The 20740-nt window shown below is 36.2% G+C and overlaps 2 protein-coding genes and 1 long non-coding RNA gene across 4 annotated transcripts in view; 2 read left to right on the top strand and 1 right to left on the bottom strand.

Annotated features, from left to right (window-relative positions):
- Positions 1-6128: 6128 nt before the first annotated feature.
- Positions 6129-7553, top strand: LOC138124187 (uncharacterized). The gene is made up of 2 exons (XM_069039131.1): positions 6129-7038; positions 7094-7553. Exons 1-2 carry the CDS (start codon positions 6249-6251, stop codon positions 7519-7521), a joined length of 1218 nt encoding a protein of 405 aa, XP_068895232.1. The 5' UTR covers positions 6129-6248; the 3' UTR covers positions 7522-7553.
- An 11142-nt stretch (positions 7554-18695) lies between these two features.
- Positions 18696-20462, bottom strand: LOC138125089 (uncharacterized). Its single transcript, XR_011157337.1, has 3 exons — positions 19177-20462; positions 18960-19130; positions 18696-18910 (listed from the first exon to the last, which is right to left on the bottom strand). It is a non-coding gene; the product is annotated as an uncharacterized lncRNA (long non-coding RNA).
- Positions 20463-20553: 91 nt separating this feature from the next.
- LOC138125088 (uncharacterized) overlaps positions 20554-20740 on the top strand; it is a 32042-nt gene continuing 31855 nt past the window's right edge. The window contains exon 1 of one of the 2 annotated variants that reach the window (XM_069040364.1): positions 20554-20689. The gene's annotated coding sequence lies outside the window, so the exon portion shown is untranslated. The remainder of the gene's footprint in view (positions 20690-20740) is intronic. The other variant, XM_069040365.1, reaches the window with a different exon arrangement.

Below are 20740 nucleotides of genomic sequence, written 5' to 3'. Positions count from 1 at the left end.
ATACATATTCATAAATTTTCATATCTTCTTGACGACTTGGTACACATATCTGTCGACATTATGAAAAATTTTGAGCTTATAATACTGGCAACTTTAATTTTGTGGTTCGAAAGCATTAAGGCCCATACACAATGGCGTTAACGTTACGTCGATGTTAAAACGTTAATGTTAACGTTAGATCTAGAAATTCAAAATTACATGTATTTCATTGTAGACCGTTCACAATGACGTTATGATGAAAATTAATGTTGCGTGATATTGTTAGCGTTAACATTAGTTCTAGAAATGTTCTGGATTCTTAACGTTACATTCTAACATTAGCCAACGGAAATAATTTATACAAAGTACTGAAATACATGTAATTATATCTAACATTAACATTAACGTTTTAACATCGCCGTAACGTTAACGCCATTGTGAAAGGGCTGTTATCTTAACAGTTTATTACATCATTTCCATAACGATTAACGGAACTACCGAGTACTTCACTGACTACGGCTGCAACATAGTTTATGTGACGTATTTCTTTTACTGGTTTTTAGTTTTGATCGGCATTTTTAGTCGTGTTCAAAACACCTCTCACAGAACAGCCACCTATTAACGTAGGTATGCAACAAGTATACCGCAAATGGTAAACTTGAAAAAAGGATTCGCCACCTTCAACTGATCTAGGTTCGGCTCCTCGGCACTAAACTTAAGTTTACTGTTAGAGATTTCTTCAATTTGGACTGGACGTTTGATTTCAGATGTTTGTAGTGATTGCAACGTATGTTGTTATATTGCTGCAGTTCTATGCACAGTTGTAAATTCAATGATGGTGTAGACAGAAAGAATTTATTATTGGAATGGCTAACAAAAATTAAATTATTACTCATTTCCCTCGCGTTTTAAAATGGCTCACGCGTGCCAAAAAAGGCCCAATTTACACACGAACGAGTTGAATACAACGTTTTTTTGTTCGACGAGCCCCTTAAAGGCTAAAATCGCTTAAAATTTTGACAGTGTCGAATAAAAAGTATATTTCATTTATTTTAGGAAATAGTATTTATTCTCCCAAGTATTGTCCTTCGCTGTATTCTCGACTAGACTAGACTAAACTAGATGAGGAAGACAATTTTTCTCCGTTAATTCTGATCTTTTCATACCCATTGTCCACGTTTTCTTAGAGTAAGCTAGTAATATGAAATTATGTCCTTCGTATCTTTAAAAAGTATTCTTATGAATTAACTTATTTTTAATCTGTTACTTTAAACCTGGAGAAAACGAAGCCAAATCAGAAAACTGCCTAGAACCTTTTGAAAAGAGTAAACCTTGCAGCACATACAGTGTCCCAGAGTTGCGGAAAAGCTCCATAACTTGTTTGTTATTAAAGATATCAACTTCTTCTTTTCTTTATACGATAGCTGCGTTTCTACTGCACATTCGGAAAATATTGCGGTATACAGATATTCCAATATTATAAAAACACTAAGGTTATGTTTTTTTTTTTAAATGGAACCTACCCAGCTTTCGACCAGTAATAAATACGGGGTACCATTTGAAAAAAAAATAGTTTGTTATGTTTAAAAAATCGTAGTAGGCATATGTGACTGAGCCGGTTGTTGACTAAACACTCAACAGATGCGGCAAACATTCAGGAATCAAGCAGCGTCAATTATTTTAATTTATGTGCAACGATGTGGAAGGTACGGACCCCTGCAATTCGAAATTCTGGTAAAAAGAACGCCACAGATGAAAAACGATGGTAGATAATTAAAAAACAACCTTTATAGATTTGATTCATAACTTAGCATAGAATCCAAAAATGAAATCAAACTGGGTAGGTTCCGTGTTTCTATAATATTGGGACACCTGTATATGAATATGTCGCAATATTTTCCGAATGTGCATCAGAAGCGTAGCTATCATCTAGAAAAAAGGAAAAGTTGATATCTTAAATAACAAACAAATTATGGAGCTTTTTCACAACTCTGGGACACCTGCATAAACAATTGTCAATGTCAAAATTGCCTCAAAGACTAGGTTGTACCACCCTAAAACCTTTCGTTTCGGAACAACTATATCGTAAAATCTTTCTAGATCCAGTTTCAGGTTATAGCATATCATCGTCTTATTCGTATCAAGTCAGCAACTAACATTTTTACCCAAATGGATTTAAAAAGTAGCAATAAGCATATCTGTTAGCCGTAAAATTGATAAATTTGCTATTACTAAATCAAATAGAAGTCATGCATGTACAAGGTTAAGAGATCACTAACAGACTTTTAAAAATGTAATTCTAAACGTTAAATCGAATTTTTTGACAATTTATTAAATGTAATTAAAAGTGATCAGACTTTTATTCCTTGTATACAGGTGCACCAAAATTCGTGGAACAGCTTAGCTGTACGTTGTTAAGCAGTCAATTAGTCATAAAATATGTATCAGATAAAAAAAATCTATCTTCTTTTTTGTTGTAAGTACTAAATTTAAAAACATTCGATATCCCAATAATCTGAAAATATTTCTTTTTTTTTTGAGTTGACATTGCCCCATTGAATCATAGGGCACCCAGCATAAATATTTTTCCATGTTGTACAATTAAGATAACTTTTTATATATCTACAACTAGAGGATTGAAAATTCTCGACTATACGAGACGTGGTGTTTCAGGTAACACGTCGAGTATAACAGAGTATAACAGGTCCCCGAAACCGATTGGACACATTCAGTAGCCGAACGATTTGATGTGACGGCTAGCCCAAAAAATTAAGTTAAGTTAAGGCGACGAGCGAAAATACAAAGGTTTGTGAAATCGCCGTGGTTACTGCAATGATTTGTTATCGCTGTTATACATGGTAACTAAAGAAAATCAAAGATTCTCATTGGTTTATAAGGTAATGAACTAATGAATGATATATGTAGTCACTTTTAGTGCGTTTAAATAAAAGCGTGATCTTAATTTTGTTTTTCTATTCCTTTCTCTAAAGTGTCACATTTTGCACTGACAAATAGTGTATAAAACGTCACTTTAAATACGATTGTTCATTAGTCACAACTTGATGTCCATTCGTTTCTTTAAACACGGCTTGAAGTTTTTGGACATATTTAGCCCTAGATCAAGTTGGTATTTTGACGTTTATCAGTTTCGGATCCGGCATAAAAGAAAACGTCATTGCAGTGAAATAATTCGTTCTACTTTTCAAATATGGATCTGATAGAAACTGATAATGAAGAGAAAAATACCCCTCCTGAAGTAACCCAAGCGGCAGTAGAAGTCACCAACAATTTGTTGCGTGAGAAATCACGGTATCAGTACATAATATTTCGATGAATTTAGTTTGTATGTTTCATTTAACGTTTAATAAAAAAGATGTTTGTTTCATTTGTTTATTTGGTCGTAGAAAAGGTATAGATGCAACACGTTTTATAAACTTCTCTAAACATATAAAACTTGTGTCTAAAGTGTCGTTTATAAAACTTGTTGCATAATATACCATTATATATTTTTATTTTATTTATATATGCAACCACTGCAATTTTTAAATGGGACCTTGTACAAGTCAAGATGGGATTAAATTAATTAATATCCAAATACATCATTAGACCATTAATGTTTCTGTCTAAAAATTTTTTTACAAGAAGTGGTATAATCTACTATTGCTTCTTCTATTTTGCGTGAAATTAAATTAATGTCATCACATTTAATCAATATAAACAATTAACAAAAGAGAACTATTATATTTCAGTTGTTATTTGTCCCTGCACCACAAATGTGTTTGCTCGAAACTACGCCAATATATTTAAAATGTATTTACAAATTAATAGGAATTGTTCAGTTTTCCTACTCGTCCACTCCAAGATTTTCAAAAACTTCTCATCGGCTGTGGTCTCTTCCGCTCTTCTGCTATTTTATTTATCTTTGTGTGAAATACAATCGGTATAAGTCTTTCAGCACAGAAATATTTTTATACATCGAGAATTTCACCAATTATGGAAATATTTTGAGCATAAATTTTTGTTTCTTTTGTTATTATAATAGAAGTAATAAATTAAAAATGCTCTTGTTTAATCTTAACGAAGTGAAACTCTACTCTACCACGCATTCCACTAGATGCACTAGAAAATATCTAAAACATAATAACTGGAAGAGATTAATCCTTATTGGATGGCTTGTTTTAAATTTTGTATTCTTTCCATTTTATTACTCTCCTGCACAACTCACACTATATATGTATTATTTCGGTCCCATCATGCATTGTTTCGACATTTTGTATCTCAATGATATATTAAACGTCGTTTCGTTTAAATTTGAATTGATAAATCTTCATTTACGACGCCAGATCAACTTCAACATCCATCAAGTACAAGATCTGTCACTACTTCATCATCATTTGGTACATTTGACAACAGAAATTGTCAAAAATTTCGAAACCACAATAATAGCAGCTTTAATAATGTGGTTCGACAACGTAATCGAGACAGTTTATTATACAATTTTTTTGGTGGTCAACGGTGAATCTCAACCCGTTATTGAATATGGTGGCAACTTAGTTTTTTTGGCGTATTGTTTTTCTTGGTTTTTTATTATGATCGAAGTTTTCAGCCACGTTCAGAACAAAGCTAACGAAACAGCAACTCTGGTGCATGATATCTGGAACGAGTGTGCTATAAGAGGACGGTTAGACGAAAGAATGCGTCATCTTCAACTGATCTCGCTTCGACTCCTCAACACTAAACTTCGATTCACTGCAAAACAGCTCTTCCGTCTGGATTGGACTTTCTGCCATACGGTTAAAATGAAGTTTTTAAATCACTTAACATTATTTTTCAACTTTCAGATGATTGCTGCCGTTGCTACTTATGTTGTGATTCTTATCCAATTCCAAATTTAAGCTTTTTTCCAGTAATGGTTACACAGTTATTTTTGGAAAGCACCAGATAGCACCAATTAAAAATTGTTGTATAATTGAACTAATCACACAACGACACGTATTACTTAAAGTAATCGTATAATCTAATAAAATTTCAATCTTCAATCAGTTTAATCAATTAACATATTTAAAATATAGAACGTGTTTCACGTAAGAGTATGAGCCTGAAGAACTCAAAATGCAACCCAATATTCAATTTTCATGAGTAACTACACTGAACTCCAAAATTAACGCAACACTTGAATTTTTACGGTTTTTTTGAAGAGTTTTACTTGTTGTTAAAAATTGTTATACACACTGAAAATAGAGGAGAAACACAGATAACGCTACAAATTTAATTAAAATTTTCAGCCACTGTTTACAAAAATGAGCAAAAATATCGTTTTTGGTAAATTTTGAAATGTACTAGAAAATAATCTTTTAATAGCAGTTGAAAAATTGAATCAGTATTGACACACATCTTAATTTACTTTTAACATGGGTGATGTTAGGAACAACTTAGCATTTAAAAAGTCCGGCAAGTGCTTCTGTTAGCTCAAGAGTCAGGGGACTATAACATATCGCTTTGATTCGAACCAGTCTATCGTATCTAAAGTACAAAGAAGACGTCGGGAGACTGAACGAGACACAAGGAGGCCAGGACAAGGCCGAAAATGAATCACAACACCTCACCAGGACCAATACTAAGATTTTTTAAGATCGCATGTTAGACAACATGCACTCCGTCTGAGTGAAAATACAATACGGTTAGACAACGACTAAAGGACTTTCATAAGTAGTTATACAAATAACTATTTACCTAATATTTAAAATAAATGAGATCAAAGCTGCACCTTTTGAGCCCCCATATCTTCAAATCTAAGAGGTATAGATTTTTTAAATTATTTTTCTCGTTATTTTCCAACATGAGTTGACATTGCACCATTGAGTTGTTCCGCCAATTTTGGGGCACCTAGTATAGTGGTGAATACTGAACGCTACGAGTATTATGCTGAAGAATTTTGGTGCAACCTAGTAAAAATGAATTACCGATCAAAGAACAAAATCTTATTTTGTTTTATAGATTATTGCAGCAGTTACCATCTATGTGGTGATACTAGTCCAGTTTTCTATTTAGTTTAGACTTATTGGAAAAAATGTAAATTGTTTAGAGATGGAAAAATGAAACATTTGTGACCTTGTTATGTACCTATTGAAAACTAATACTACTTAATACATAATTTGTATTTTGCTCGATTATATCGTGTGTTCAAATGAAATCCTGGGCTGAGTAGGCGTTGGAAAAATCAAACCGTTTGTAACAGTGTAGTCTGAATTTCCCGCCGTTTGACATGAATGACATTTGTTTATGTCATTGACATACGTTTGTGGTTTTTCGAACTTCGTCTTTTGTGGTCTCCCAGTGCTTTCGAGAATTTCAATAGTTTGATTTTCGGTTTTTTTAAAACCCAGCCAAGGTGTACAATGGTTTTGTTACGAGAACATAAAGTTTTCATGGTGGAAGCCTATTTTCGAAACGGAACAAAAGTTGATGGCAACTGGGAATATTCTGTCAGTGCATGTTTTGAGGAGTTCCAGGAACGATTTCCGATTGTTGCAATTGTGTATGAGCAATTTCGACAAACTCTCCATCTTTGTTTAAATAATTTTCGAGAAAGTGGTACTATTGGACGAAAAGAAGGAAGTGGCCAAGTAAAGAAACGTACTCAGGAAGTAATTGGGAATGTTCAACAAATAATGGAAGATTCACCTACAACTTCAATTCGGCATTTGTCACAACAGGTTGATCTTTCTGTTGGAACTTGTCAAAAAATTTTAAAAGAAGATCTGCATTTATTTCCATATCGGCTCACCGCTGTCCAAGAATTACATGTAAATGACTTGCCCCAAAGACTAAACTATTGTCAATGGTTTTTAAACACAATAGCTGATGACGTTTTAGAAAAAACATTCTTTACAGATGAAGCATATTTTCATTTGTCAGGCTACGTAAACTCACAAAACATGAGAATGTGGAGTTCACAAAATCCACATTTTTTTACTGAAGCTCCACATTACCCCCAAAAAATTGGAGTTTGGGCTGCTATTAGCCAACGTAGGATTATTGACCCATATTTTTTCCAAGGTAAATTACTGTAATCATTTGTTACTCATGTTTATTATCTCTAACATATTTGCAGGCAATATCAATGGAGAAAGATATCGTGCTGAAATTTTAACACCGTTTTTAAATGAACTTCATGATGATGAACTAATTTATGGGTATTTTCAACAAGATGGCGCAACAGCGCATACAACTGGCGCTACAATAAACTTCTTATCCAATTTCTACGCTGACAGGCTTATTAGTCAAAACATACTCAATAACTGGCCTCCCAGATCTTGTGATCTCACACCCTGCGATTTTTTTTTGTGGCCATTTCTGAAAAATTCCATTTATAACAGCCCCATAAATGATCTGGCAGAACTTCAAAACAGAATACGGATGAAAATTGATCAAATAAATGAAGATCCAGTGGTTCTTGAGCATTTCATCAGAAATGGAGTTAGAAGGCGGGCTACGCTATGCTTACAACAAGAGGGTGCACATTTTCAGCATTTATTGTGAACGTCTGCAATAAAAACTCATATTTATGTCAAGTTGTGCTTTATTTAGATCAACATTTTTCCAGGTAATTAATTTACCAGAAAGTTCTCCACTTCCCAAAATTCGTAAAATCTTGCTGAAATAATCTCCAGACGCGTATTTGATGTTTATAATTTCTGACATCGTGGGTTACTATCCAATTTTAAAACGCGACAATTTACATGGTGAACCACTGGAAAGGAAACGCTGTGCAGGTGTAGGTACAGTTTTGGCATTTCAAAGTTTCGTTTCATGGGTACCATCATATGCATTGAGATGAACAACTTTAATAAAATCCCAGACACTGTGCTTGAAAATGCCCTAATTGGAACATCAGATCTGTTTAATCGGAACATAATTGAACATGTTTGTTTTCAGCAAAGGATGTCCTTAGATATTTGCTTCGAGAATTGGAATCGTTTGTTACTCTATTTTTTGTGAACAACATTGCAAAGAACGAACAAAAACAGAAATATTTTTTTGTTTATACATTTTAGGTTAGCTGTCAACATGCTCTAATTACTGAATTATAACTGTCAATCTACACTTTAAAAAAGCACAACAATTGACGGTTTCCAACGCCTTGCCAGCCCAGGATTTCATTTGAACACTCGATAGTACCGAGTGCACGTACTAAATAATAGATAGATTATACTGTGATCAACTGATCAATATACATGGTAATTGTTTTCCAAACGTCAACTGTAGCTTATAAATGAAAGAATGTGTCGGTTTACGAACACGGCCCCTGTTTGCGGGTAAAATACTTTCACAAATGAGTAGGAATTGTTCAGTTTTTCCTATAACTTAAGCAAAGACTGGGAGCTACGAAAACAATTTAGAGGTTGTAATACATTTCGCATGCTTCTAGACGACAACCAACCCTTCAGAGCTCTTGTTGTCAGTTGATGAAGTGCAATTGTGCTCAATCAATTTCATGCACAAAAATGCACACGCTTTTGTACAAGATGATCTTGTACGGTCTGTTTTTTTTCTGGATGAAGCATCTTCTTCTCGGTGTGTTTTTGAGAAATTCGAATTAATCAGTGAATACGTCAGATTAATTTTGTTGACTTGTTCAATTATTCTCGGTAACCAGAACTGAGAAAATTCAAGTCATCGAAAAAGACCAATCAACTTATGAATTACAAAAACATATGGGATGTTTTGGTAACGTCCGGTCGATAATGATTAATTAGAAATATTTTCCTGCAAACAGTTTCAGTTGTAGTTTATGATTGCAACAATGTGTTTGTTGTACGACACACCGACTTACTTAAAGTGTCTCTACAAACTGACAGGAGTCGCCCAATTTTCCTACAATTCGCAATCGAATTTTCCAGACTTCCTGCAACGTCTCTGGTGTTTTCCCTTCTACCTCTATCTGGGTTACACGTGTTTAGATTACAATTTCAGCTATTACTACTTGGAAAACATGTTACATTACATAAATGCAATTTCAAACATAACAAACATCATATGTTTATCTTTATGCGTATTTATATTTTTCAAAAGGACAAGTAATCTAAAAATTCTTCTTCTAAACATTGACAACATAAAATTTGATTGTGTCAAGAGGTGCGAGGGACACTACAATTGGCAAAGACCTCTTCTTCTAGGTCTGCTGTTCCTGAATTTTGCATTTATCCCATTTCTAAAAACACCAAAAAAACTTTTGATTTACATCTACGATCTCCCCATGGTGTTAATCTGCTTCGACAATCTCTTCATGAATGACGTGATGAGTACAGTTTTTGAAAAATTCGAGCTGATCAATCGACAATTGCATCGTCAAGTCAATTCTGTAAATTTTTGCGAAATATTTCCTCTGACCAAGATTGAAAAAATTAAGATTCTCGAAGATGACGAAATCACTTTTAATGTACATCATGTTCAGAAGCTGTCACACATGCATTACGATTTGGTACATCTGGCGATCGACATTTGCAAAAATTTTGAAATCTCCATATTAGCGATGTTGGTACTGGGGTTTCAGAAAATAATCGCGACGGTTTATTTTATTGTATACACCACTTACAATTCCAAAAATGTAACCGTGATCAGTTACTGCACTAATGCCGTCTACGCTGTTTATCATTTTTGCTGGCTTTTCGTACTGATTGAGGTATTGAGTCGTGTCCAGAACGAAGCTAATAAAACGGCCACTTTTGTGCATGACATTTGGAATAAGTACGCGGTGAATGGAAAAATCGATAAAAGAGTACGTCATTTTCAGCTGATTTCTGTCAGACTCTTAAATACGAAGCTGCGGCTTTCGGCCAGAGATTTTTTTAACTTGGATTGGACCTTTTACCACATGGTATTATACAACTGAATAATTACTTGAATCGTTATGTTTAAACATTTTTCAGATAGTTGCTGCTGTTACAACTTACGTCGTCATACTTATACAATTCCACATTTAAACTTCACTTCTACTTAAGTTTAATAAGATGTATTAAACACCACACCTGTAGTAAATTATTCTGTATTTTGTTTCGTCTTATTTAAAACAAATACATATAACATCATTTGTATGACATCTTTAACAATTCGGATGCTTATAACTAAAACTCGGATTTATAGACAAAAGATTTGCCACAAATACAGGGTGTCCCAAAAATGACGTACAAACTACTTACTACCTTATCGAGGATGCTTAAATGTACATGAAAAAAATATGGACAAAATGTTTCCGACAAAAAAAATCAATTATTTTTATTATTATTATTAACGGTAATACAATGTAAACAAAGATATATTCGTACATCATTACCTTCGAATGTTACCGTAGTGGATTTAAAATAATTTTTTCGATTTCCAAAGCTTCTAAATTCTCTATTATGCAAGATTAGATATGGGTAGTGAATGATCTTGTACTTTGTGATAATGTGTACGATGAGAGGTAGTTGCCATGACAATTTCATACATATATTTCAAAATAATTGACCTGTTAAGTGCCACTTTCAAAGACCGCCAAATCAGCAAATAAGTCCAATAGAATTTTTTTAACATTTTTCTGACGTTTACGGTAATCTCTTCTACACGGTAGTGCACCGTTAGTACGCCATTTTTGAGACACCTGTATATACATCAAATACAGACTGATTCACATAACTTTCCGACCCTAACGAAATTTAAACGCAGCCAGTAGCCAGTAATACATTTTTCATTTATAACTTGATCCAAAAACATAAATAATCTTAAAGTTTTGTATGGTTTGGACATCTCTCACAAAAATCTCAATTATAAAAAAATTTAAATGGCAGTAATCAACAATATTTTTTTATTTAAGAAACTGACTCATCAAATCAATATCATATCGACTCTTTCGTCATTGAAGCACATTTTAATTAACAATAGTTATTTGGATCACTAGTCCAGAAAATGATATTTTGCGAGTGTGAGTGGTATTACGTAGCCAAGGCGCCTAGCCTAGGCGTACAACACGAGCACTCGCAAAACATTTTCTGGACGTGTAATCCACAACATTTTTCATGCCGATAAATTTAAATCATTTTTAAAAAGTAAAAAATTATTATTAATTAATTTAATCAAAGTAACTTCTATGTCAAACTTTGTTGACATTTAAGAATCAATGCTGCCAGCCCATTCTCTTGTGAATTTTTAACTAATCATTTCATTGTTGGCTAGCTGGATTCTTCAGAAGTAACATAGACTCGCATCATCAGGCTATGATGTAAGCTATTTGAACACTGAGTAAAATGTTGAGAAGACTACAGCTAAAGAGAACACGAATGTCTGTTATTTGGTTATCACAGTAAATTACGGTTCTCATTACAGTTTATAAGATTTGTCATTGATTGTAAATAAAAATGCGGAAAAGCTGGATTTTTACGTAAATAAATCCGTGCGCAAAAGCTAGTCTACTCTAAGAAACGTGCGCATGTTAATTCAATTCAATTGAAAATGCTCCCAAAGGATTTGAATTAATGACATCCTAAGGGAGTTCCTAAATACACGGTTTCAACTTAGCTAATAACTCAGCTGAATAATTTTCTTTTAGTTTAATACATTACGATAATATTACTGATAACTGATGTGCGTAGGTCCGGGAAGGTGTTCGGGAGAGCGAAATGATTAACGTGAGAGTGCTGGTGAACGACTGGTTTATTCAGAGTACAGGTGCGCATGTGTGTATGTGATAACATAAATTTGACATATTCAACATCCCCCCATCAAATTAATGTTCAACAAAAATAATAAAATAAAATTCGTCGATCATGGGTGGATTAAACAGCGTCACATAAATCGCGGGAGTAACTCTGAATTCTTACATTAAAAATTCGCGTAACAAAAAATAACGCGCAACATAATTAAATAACACAATACAACAAATAAAATACAACATTACAAAAATGATTGGAGCGTAACACGGTTTTTCAGTTATTTACCAAACCATAGTGAGAAATACATGACTGAAATTTAGCAACGCATAGAGGTTTCGTCAGGGCGTCTGCGATCATGTCTTGGGTAGAGATGAGCTTGACTTTGATCTTCGCATCTTCGACCAGTTGACGTATGAAATGGTGTCTGAGATCGATATGTTTAGTTCGTTGACTGAATCCTGCGTCAGATGCTAAGTCGACGGCACCCTTGTTGTCGTTGTGCAAGGTCGTAGGTTCCTCGACGGACGTGGGGTCGAGTTCTGACGCTAAACTCCGTAGCCAGATGAGTTCTTGACATGTGTAGCTCAGCGCCATGTATTCTGCCTCTGTTGTAGACAAAGCAACTGTTGGTTGTTTCTTGCTGGACCATGATACAGGATTTCGATTGTGGAAAATGATAAATCCTGTCGTAGATCTTCGATCTGCGAGGTCATTTCCCCAGTCTGCGTCGCAGTAGGCGGTGATCGTGTTTTCTTCAAGTGATGAGAATTCCATCTTCAGGCTGATTGTGGACTTGAGATATCGAAGTATCCGTTTCACGGCTCTCCAGTGTACAATATCGGGATTCTGATTGAAGCGGCTCAAATAGTTGACTGCGTGAGCGATGTCAGGTCTCGAAATTTGCGTGAGGTACAATAATCCTCCGATCGCTTCTCGATAGGGAAAAATAAGGGTCGTTTCGGTTTCGTTGGTGTGCAAGTCCAGCTTCTGATTCACATCTTCTGGTGTCCTCACCGGGTGACTATCTTCCATCTTGAAACGTTTGAGTAGATTGAGGATATAGTCTGATTGGTCTATGTGGATCGTATGTCGTTTCCAATCTCGAGTGAAATTTATCCCTAAACATTTTGATACTTGTCCTAGGTCTTTCATATGGAATTTTTCGTTGAGGCTGTTTTTCGTGCTCGAAGTTGCGAAGTCGTCGTTCGAGAAAATTAGTATGTCATCTACGTAGACTGCTAATAATTCCATTTTTCGTCCTGCTCGTTTCGTGTAAACACACGGGTCTGTTTGCGATCGTGTGAATCCAATTTTCGTAAGTACTGAGTTCAGCTTGGAGTTCCACGCTCTTGAACCCTGCTTGAGCCCGTACATGGCCTTTCTGAGCTTGCAAATTTGATTCTCTTTCCCTGGTTGTTCGAAGCCAGTGGGCTGCTGGATGTATAACTCTTCTTTCAGATCTCCATGAAGGAATGCGTTCTTCACGTCAAGCTGATGAATTTTCAGGTCGTATTTTGCAGCCATCGAAATGAGAAAACGTAGTGTTTCCATCCTTATCACAGGTGAGTAGGTCTCTTCGAAGTGGATACCTGGAATCTGCGTGCAACCTTTTGCTACGAGTCTAGCCTTGTACAAGGTTGGCTGATCTTTCCCCCTTTTAGTTTTAAAAACCCAACGTGTTTTTAAAACTTTTGCGTTCGGTTTGGGATCTGTCAGAGTCCAAGTGCCGTTTTCCATGAGGGCTTTGTATTCCTCCTCCATGGCAGATTTCCATAAGTGACTTTGCGGGGAATTGAGGGCCTCTTCGGGAGTTTGAGGATCCTCGTCTTCGTTTTCGTGGGTGATTGCGTTTATCTTGTAGTAAACGTAATCGTCGTCTTTCTTGGGTTTCGGTTTCCTGGTGGTTTTTCGTAACATGTTCTGCGGTTCTTCTTCATTGATCGTTTCGGGAATCTTGGTCGTTGCCGTTGGTGATGCCGTTTGAGGTTCTTCGTCGTCTTCGTCGTCTGTAGGAACAGCTAACTCGAAAGTTGCAACGTTAGTCTCGTTACGTTTCAGCTGGGCGAAAAATTCAGTTTCCATGAACACAGCATCTCGGCTCTTAAATACCTTGCGGGTTTGCGGATCGTAAAATCGATAGCCTTTGGATTCCTCAGGATAACCTATAAAGATGGCGTCTCGTGTGGGTGAATCCCACTTCAACCTAAGAGGTTTTGGTACGTAAACCATTGCTTTGCAGCCGAAAATTTTTAGGTGACTTATATCGGGCTTACGTCCGGTCCAGACTTCTTCGGGAGTCTTGAAGTTGAGGACCCTGGTGGGGGTGCGGTTGATGAGATAAACTGCCGTTGAGACCGCTTCGGCCCAATAAGCCTTGGGAAGACCTGCATCGGATAAGAGTGATCGAGCCTTCTCGACGATGGTTCGATTAGTCCTTTCTGCTACGCCATTTTGCTGAGGCGTGTACGGAATGGTCAGTTGATGTCGTACTCCAGTGGACTCGAGGTAGGCTTTCAACTCGTTGTTGACGTACTCTTTGCCGTTGTCGGATCTGAGGGCCTTCATTTTCCGTTCAAGCTGGTTTTCTGCAAAAATTTTGAAGTCTTTAATACACTTGGAAACTTCATTTTTATGGCGTAGAAAATAAACGTGTATTTTCTTAGAATGGTCGTCTATGAGGGTCAAAAAATATCGTGATCCTCCGAGAGAATCGTTTTCCATTGGTCCGCACAGATCGCTGTGTATCAGGTCCAGAAGGTTCACGGCTCGTTTACCATCCTCGGGGAAGGGGCCTCGATGGTGTTTTCCTTGAAGGCACGGAACGCAGGTGCCCTCTGTGGCGGGAACGGAGTTGCAGCCGGTAACAGCTTCCTTGAAGTGGACCGCAATGGAGTTTCCGGGGTGACCAACTCTTCGATGCCATAATTCGGGTGCGTGTGACGTCGTGGTGATGTTTGCTGACTGTTCAGCTGAATCGAGTTTGTAGATTCCTCCGTGATCACGTGCCGTTGCTAAAAGGTCTCCGTATTTCGATTTTATCTCACATCTTGATCCTTTGAATTCCACGGTGTGGCCTTTTTCGATTATTTTACTGACCGACAGTAAGTTAGTTGAAATTTCTGGTGCGTAAACGACATTGTGGACCTTGATGAAGTCCGGCTTGTTGTCAATCTGGATTGGTATCAAGGTCGAGCCAATGGATTTGCTCTCAATTTTCGTATTATCCGCGAGCACGATTTTGGAATCAGACGTGCTAGAGACGTTGTCGAGCCAATCCTCACGATGAGTGAAATGCGCTGAAGCGCACGAATCCAGGTACCAAGCATCAGGATCCATAGCATGGGCGGTGGAGAAAGCTAAGAAGGCTTTTTCTTGCTGTTTCCTTTTTTGCTCGGCTCGAATTGTTGCGTCCGTCTTCGGTAACCTGCAATCTCGGCTGAAGTGACCAGGTTTATTGCAGTTGAAACAATTTTTCGTTTTTTGAGCTCGTGCGTTTCTGTTTTGAAATTTACTTGCCATAGCAACATTATCATCTCGCGTTTTTTTGACGTTATCGTTTTTCATCGAATATTCTAGAAGGAGCTTCGTTTTTATTTCGTCGCCTGATAACGGTTTATCGGAGCTGGTGATACTCATTATCAGCGGATCGTATTCGGGAGTAAGGCCAGCAAGTAAAAAGGTTCCGATCCATTCATCGTCTACTTTGAACTTGATTGCGTTGAGACGATTCGAGTACGAGATGATCTGATATACGTACTCTTCCATTGATTGACATTTGTCGAGCCTGGTGTCAGTTAATGCACGCATCAATGCTATCCTGTTGTTTTGGCCTGCATCCTCGAAAGTGCGAGCGAGGTTGTTCCACGCGTCCTTGGCCGTCGCTGCATCCTCTACGTGGATATAGATGTGGGGCTCCGTGGCTAGCAAAATTCGGGATCGCGCCTTCATGTTTTTGTCTTCGTCGGTGACGTCGCCGGTCACACATTTCCATAGGTCTTCGAGATGTAACGCTGCTCGCATGGCGGACTTCCATGTATTATAGTTCTCTCGACCTCGAAGTTTTTCAAACGTAATTTGGTTGTTCGTTGGCGGCATGTTGTTCGTGAGCCTTCACAAAGGACGTTTTCGTTGTTCGTCTCGCCGTTTGTTTCGTCGTTCGTTTTTGTCGTTCGTTTCGTGGTTCGTTTCGTTGTTCGTTTTGTCGTTCGTTTGCACAATTTTCAGTTTTCGTGGTTTTTTGGACACTCGTTTTTCTTGCGTTTTTTTTCGGTCGTTCGTGTGATATGGCGGCGTGCGTTCGATTTCGTGTCGTTACGTTCACGTTTTCGGAATTCAATGATCGTGGGTCTCCACGAACTTACGTAAGAAGTGATCGGCGTTGTCTTTGGTCACTTTGCGGGCCCATAACCTGATGTGCGTAGGTCCGGGAAGGTGTTCGGGAGAGCGAAATGATTAACGTGAGAGTGCTGGTGAACGACTGGTTTATTCAGAGTACAGGTGCGCATGTGTGTATGTGATAACATAAATTTGACATATTCAACAATAACTATTTCCTTTGTTTCGTTGGTAATATGAAATGAGTCGGAATTTTTTAGTAAATCCAGTGTAAATGTGTTTACTCGAAAGCACCCCAACGTAACTGAAATACCTTTACAAGCTAATTGGAATTGTGCAGTTTTCTGATTCGCCTTCTAAATGCTCAAATATTTTGCTACGACTGTGGTGCCTCCCTTTCTATTCGTATTTCGTTTATCTTTGTGTAAGATACAACACATCGTACGAGTCCAACACGGCAATATTCTTATACATGAATACAGTCACCAACTATGTGAATATTGCGTGTGTGTGCCTCTATGTTGTCTCTTTTTCCAACAGAAGCGACAAGCTGTACGCTCTTTTGATAAAACTTGACGACGTGAAGGTTGACACAATTATGAGTATGACTTCTAAATCATTCAGACAAAGCAACTGGCACAAACCCATCCTCATTGGACTACTTGCGTTCAACATCTTGTGCATTCCTTTTCTCGATTACCCCATCGAATCATCAATTTATCTTTATTTTTTCTGCATCACGATTCACTGCTTCGACAATTTCTTTCTAAACGACATTTTGAATAAAGTTTTGTATAAATTTGAAAAGATCAATCGACACTTGCAACGTCAAATCTATTCAGTCGACTTGTTCAAAATATTCCCGCTGACCAAAATGGACAAAATCAAAACTATTCGAGAAGACGAAATTACTTTCAACATTCGACAAATTCAAGAACTCTCGTATTTCCATTATGACTTGGTACATTTGGCCTTAGGGATAGTTGGCAATTTTGAAATCACCATTATAGCAGCGTTGATAATGTGGTTTCAGAACATAATCGAAGCAAATTATTACATCATTTATGGTTTAGTCAAAGATGGATTAAATTTTGTCGATTTTCTTTGCAATTTATTGTACTTAATGTACCTTTATTGTTGGATTTTTGTCTTGATTAGAATCTTTAGCCGTGTTAAGGATAAAGCTAACGAGACAGCAACGTACGTCCACGAAATATGGAACAAGTATGCTATAAAAGGAGAAATTGATAACACTACAATACGTTATCTTCAATTGGTCTAGGTTAGTCTCCTCAACACTAAGCTCCAATTTACCGCAATGGATTTGTTTCCGTTAGACTGGACCTTCCTTCACATGGTAGGTACAAGACTGTCGATGTTGGCTGGTTCATATTTCTATTTGTTTTTTAGATAGTTGCAGCATTTACTACTTACGTCGTGATACTCATTCAATTCTACATTTAAAGTGTACAGTCGGTTGCAAAAAAATCGAGTACATCAAATTTTCTATAGTTTAATTCAGGCTATTTGAAAAACCACGCCATTAAAAGTCAGAAAAGCTTTATTTACATGTGTTAAAAATAGGAAAATTCAGTACTCTTGATTTTTACGATGTAATCGATTTTTTTGCAACCGAGTGTAGAATTACCTTTCAAGTAGATTTTAAATGCTCACAATGGTATGTGGTATTGAGAGTTTTTCAATAAGTAAAAAAAAAAATCAGAAATTATTTACTATGCTAAAAGATCAAGTCAAGTGTGCTCAAACCTAACCATAGACAAGTACCTATTTCCTATTCATACATGAAATACACAGAAATGCACGGACAAATAATATGATGTTTGTAGTATTTTTTTCTTTTGTTTACAAATATGCTACTATTCAGTCGAAAACACTGAGCAATGAAATTTTAAAAAAAGTATTGTTTAACAAAAAGTAGAAACTATTAAATATCTAGTAATTATACACCAAGGTAGAGAAGACATTTTTTTAAGCCGAGGAATAAAGAAGCGAGGCTTAAAATTGTCTTCTCTACCGTGGTGTATATATTATTTTTTTCACTACTAGATACGTTAAAACTCTTTCTAATAATAATTATTAATTACATTATTTTGTCCGATGCGACGATCTGAGTTCTCATTTTTCAACGGTTGCTATGAAAATTGAAAATCGTCTGTCTACGTTAACCAATGAAATCAAAGAAAATCTTTCGTTGCTAGTTGGCGGCTGCTAGTTAACCACTGGTTAATAATGAAAAATTATTAACTAGTAGGAGAGAAATTCTACTTCTGGGTTCACTTCGAGAGTCAATAATGACGCCTTCTAAGACTAGTAGTGAAAAAAAAAATTTATACTCTATTAAAATACGAACACAGACAAATGTCCACAAAGAGTACTTTAACTTTACTTTAACTAATCTTTTGCAGGAAAAATAGCCTTTCTCTGTAAATTATACTTTCACAATGTTAATTTTGAACCAATAACCTCTTAACTTTGTCACTTCTTTTGTAAAACATTGAAATAAAAACCATCACGTGTGAAATGTTGCACATGTACATCCACAATAGAGTTGATATTATGGAACTTTTGTATCCCGATAGACACCCTCGGATTGTAGACAAAACAGATGTGGATGTACAACCAATATGAGGGAATACACTGTAACAGAACTTTTGACAATTTTGTTGCAAAACTTTATAAAAAAAATTAAACTGTTGGATTGCGAACAACTACTTTTGATCGATTCCACTGATAACATAAAAAACAGTCGTAAGAATTTATTGAAACAAACAATAAGTAGTACCAGTAACTAATTGAAATAAAATAGCGCCCAAGCAGTCGCATTATCACGGCCTTACATTTAACTGAACCAAGATCACAACGTAAGTGGTGACTGCAGATATCATCTAAAACAGAATAAATAACAATCGCGTCGGACCACATCTGAGTGAGCACCATTTGACAGAATGTCCAGTCCAAATTAAAAAAGTCTCGTGCAGTGAATTGGAGTTTGGTGCTCAGTAGCCTCACAGAAATCAGTTGAAGATGTCGAGTTCTTTTATTGATCTGTTCGGCGAGCGTGAATGTGTTCCAAATGTCATGGACGTAAGTTGCGGCTTCGTTGGCCTAGAATTTGTCTGTAATTCACTCAACAATCTTTAACTTTACTCACCGTCCTTTGGGTGCAACTCAACATCCATACCATCAAAAAAAGTGACAAGGACAGAAATAACAGAGTTGCGATATTAAATATCGTAAAGAAGAGAACATGGAGATGAATATCGTTCACTAGCACGTACAAAATGTAATACAAGATATTGAGAACTAAGCCGAACCACGAAGCTATACCTACAATTGTTGTGACTTCAAAATGTTTGTTCACTTGCTGTGCCAGATTGACTAGCTCGTAGTGCAAGTGCGATAACTCCTGGACTCGCTGAATGCTGAATCCGATATCCACACAATAAACTTTGCGTTGCAGCTGTTCATTAATCGCCTGGAATTTATTACAAATAATGACCATAATATCATTCAGGCATGCATGGTTTAAAGAACCAACAGCTACGGGAATATAGATCTGAAGTAGACATTCGACAGGCACACTATTGAACAAGTTGAAAACCAAAATATTCGTCGCGATCAGACCAATCAAAATGAAACTGATCCAGTCGTTGCGTTTTATTTTGTTTCTGTGGGACATCGGCAACAGATTTATTCGTTTAATTTTGATCAACAATAATTTAAGATTGTCGTTTCTACTGTAACATGTTACAACGAGAGCGACCATCAAGAAGAGACTAGCGAAAGAAATGGATATGTCAAAGAATTTGAAAATTCCTGTGAACTGAATAGTGTCGAAAGAAAATACGCTCTTCACGTAGATACAAATGTACAAAATGTAGAAAGGGATGCACCAAAGTCTCGGTGCAAGTGGAAACTTTGTAGATGCATTTTGGGAAAATTGGATGATTCCTGTTAATTTGTAAATGTATTTCACTACTGTTGGTGTTTCTGTAAGTAAACACATTTTAACTATTACTGAGTATACCATCGAATTTGTCGTTTTAGTTCGTTATCGATCTTGAGGTAGTCATGCATACTAAAAAGTGTAGGTACTTACCTGGTGACAGTCATTTCGTTAATTACACATACCTACGGTCGGTGGACTAATAAAACTGGGACACTCAAAATTTAATCTATGTAAATCAGACCATTGAATTGTCAATATATTTGTCACTGTCTATATAATATGTCATACCAAAGTTAACCTATTTGTGATAAAGTAGTAATTAAACGATGCAAATTTGTAAATTTTGAGTTATGTGATTGTCATTTTTGTCCCAGTTTTATTTGTCCATCGACTGTACATATGTACAGTGAGTCTAACTACTTTCTTCCTTTTTTAGTTTATTAACTGGCCGCAATAATTTAATAACGTTAGAATATATCTTTGTAAAGTATTAAATTTTAAATGATAAGATATATTTTCAAATAGCAAGGCCACAACTTAGTTTTGTGTAAAGATAACCATGGTCAGGCAACCAACTATACAGTGACGTCCGTTGATAGTTGGTGTTTGGTTAAATAAGTGTAAAACGAAATTCTTTTAAGTTGTTCGACAATTTTCTCTGGCACATTAAATGTCAGTTAATGAAAATTTAACTTTTTAAGTGTTCCGTTTTTTGGTAAGTTAATGACAACATTTTGTAGAGATTGTAAATTCATTCGAATTGTTT

This window comes from Tenebrio molitor, chromosome 2 (assembly GCF_963966145.1).
Source record: "Tenebrio molitor chromosome 2, icTenMoli1.1, whole genome shotgun sequence".
Lineage (NCBI taxonomy): Eukaryota > Metazoa > Arthropoda > Insecta > Coleoptera > Tenebrionidae > Tenebrio > Tenebrio molitor.
This window is presented reverse-complemented; position numbering and strand designations above follow the sequence as displayed.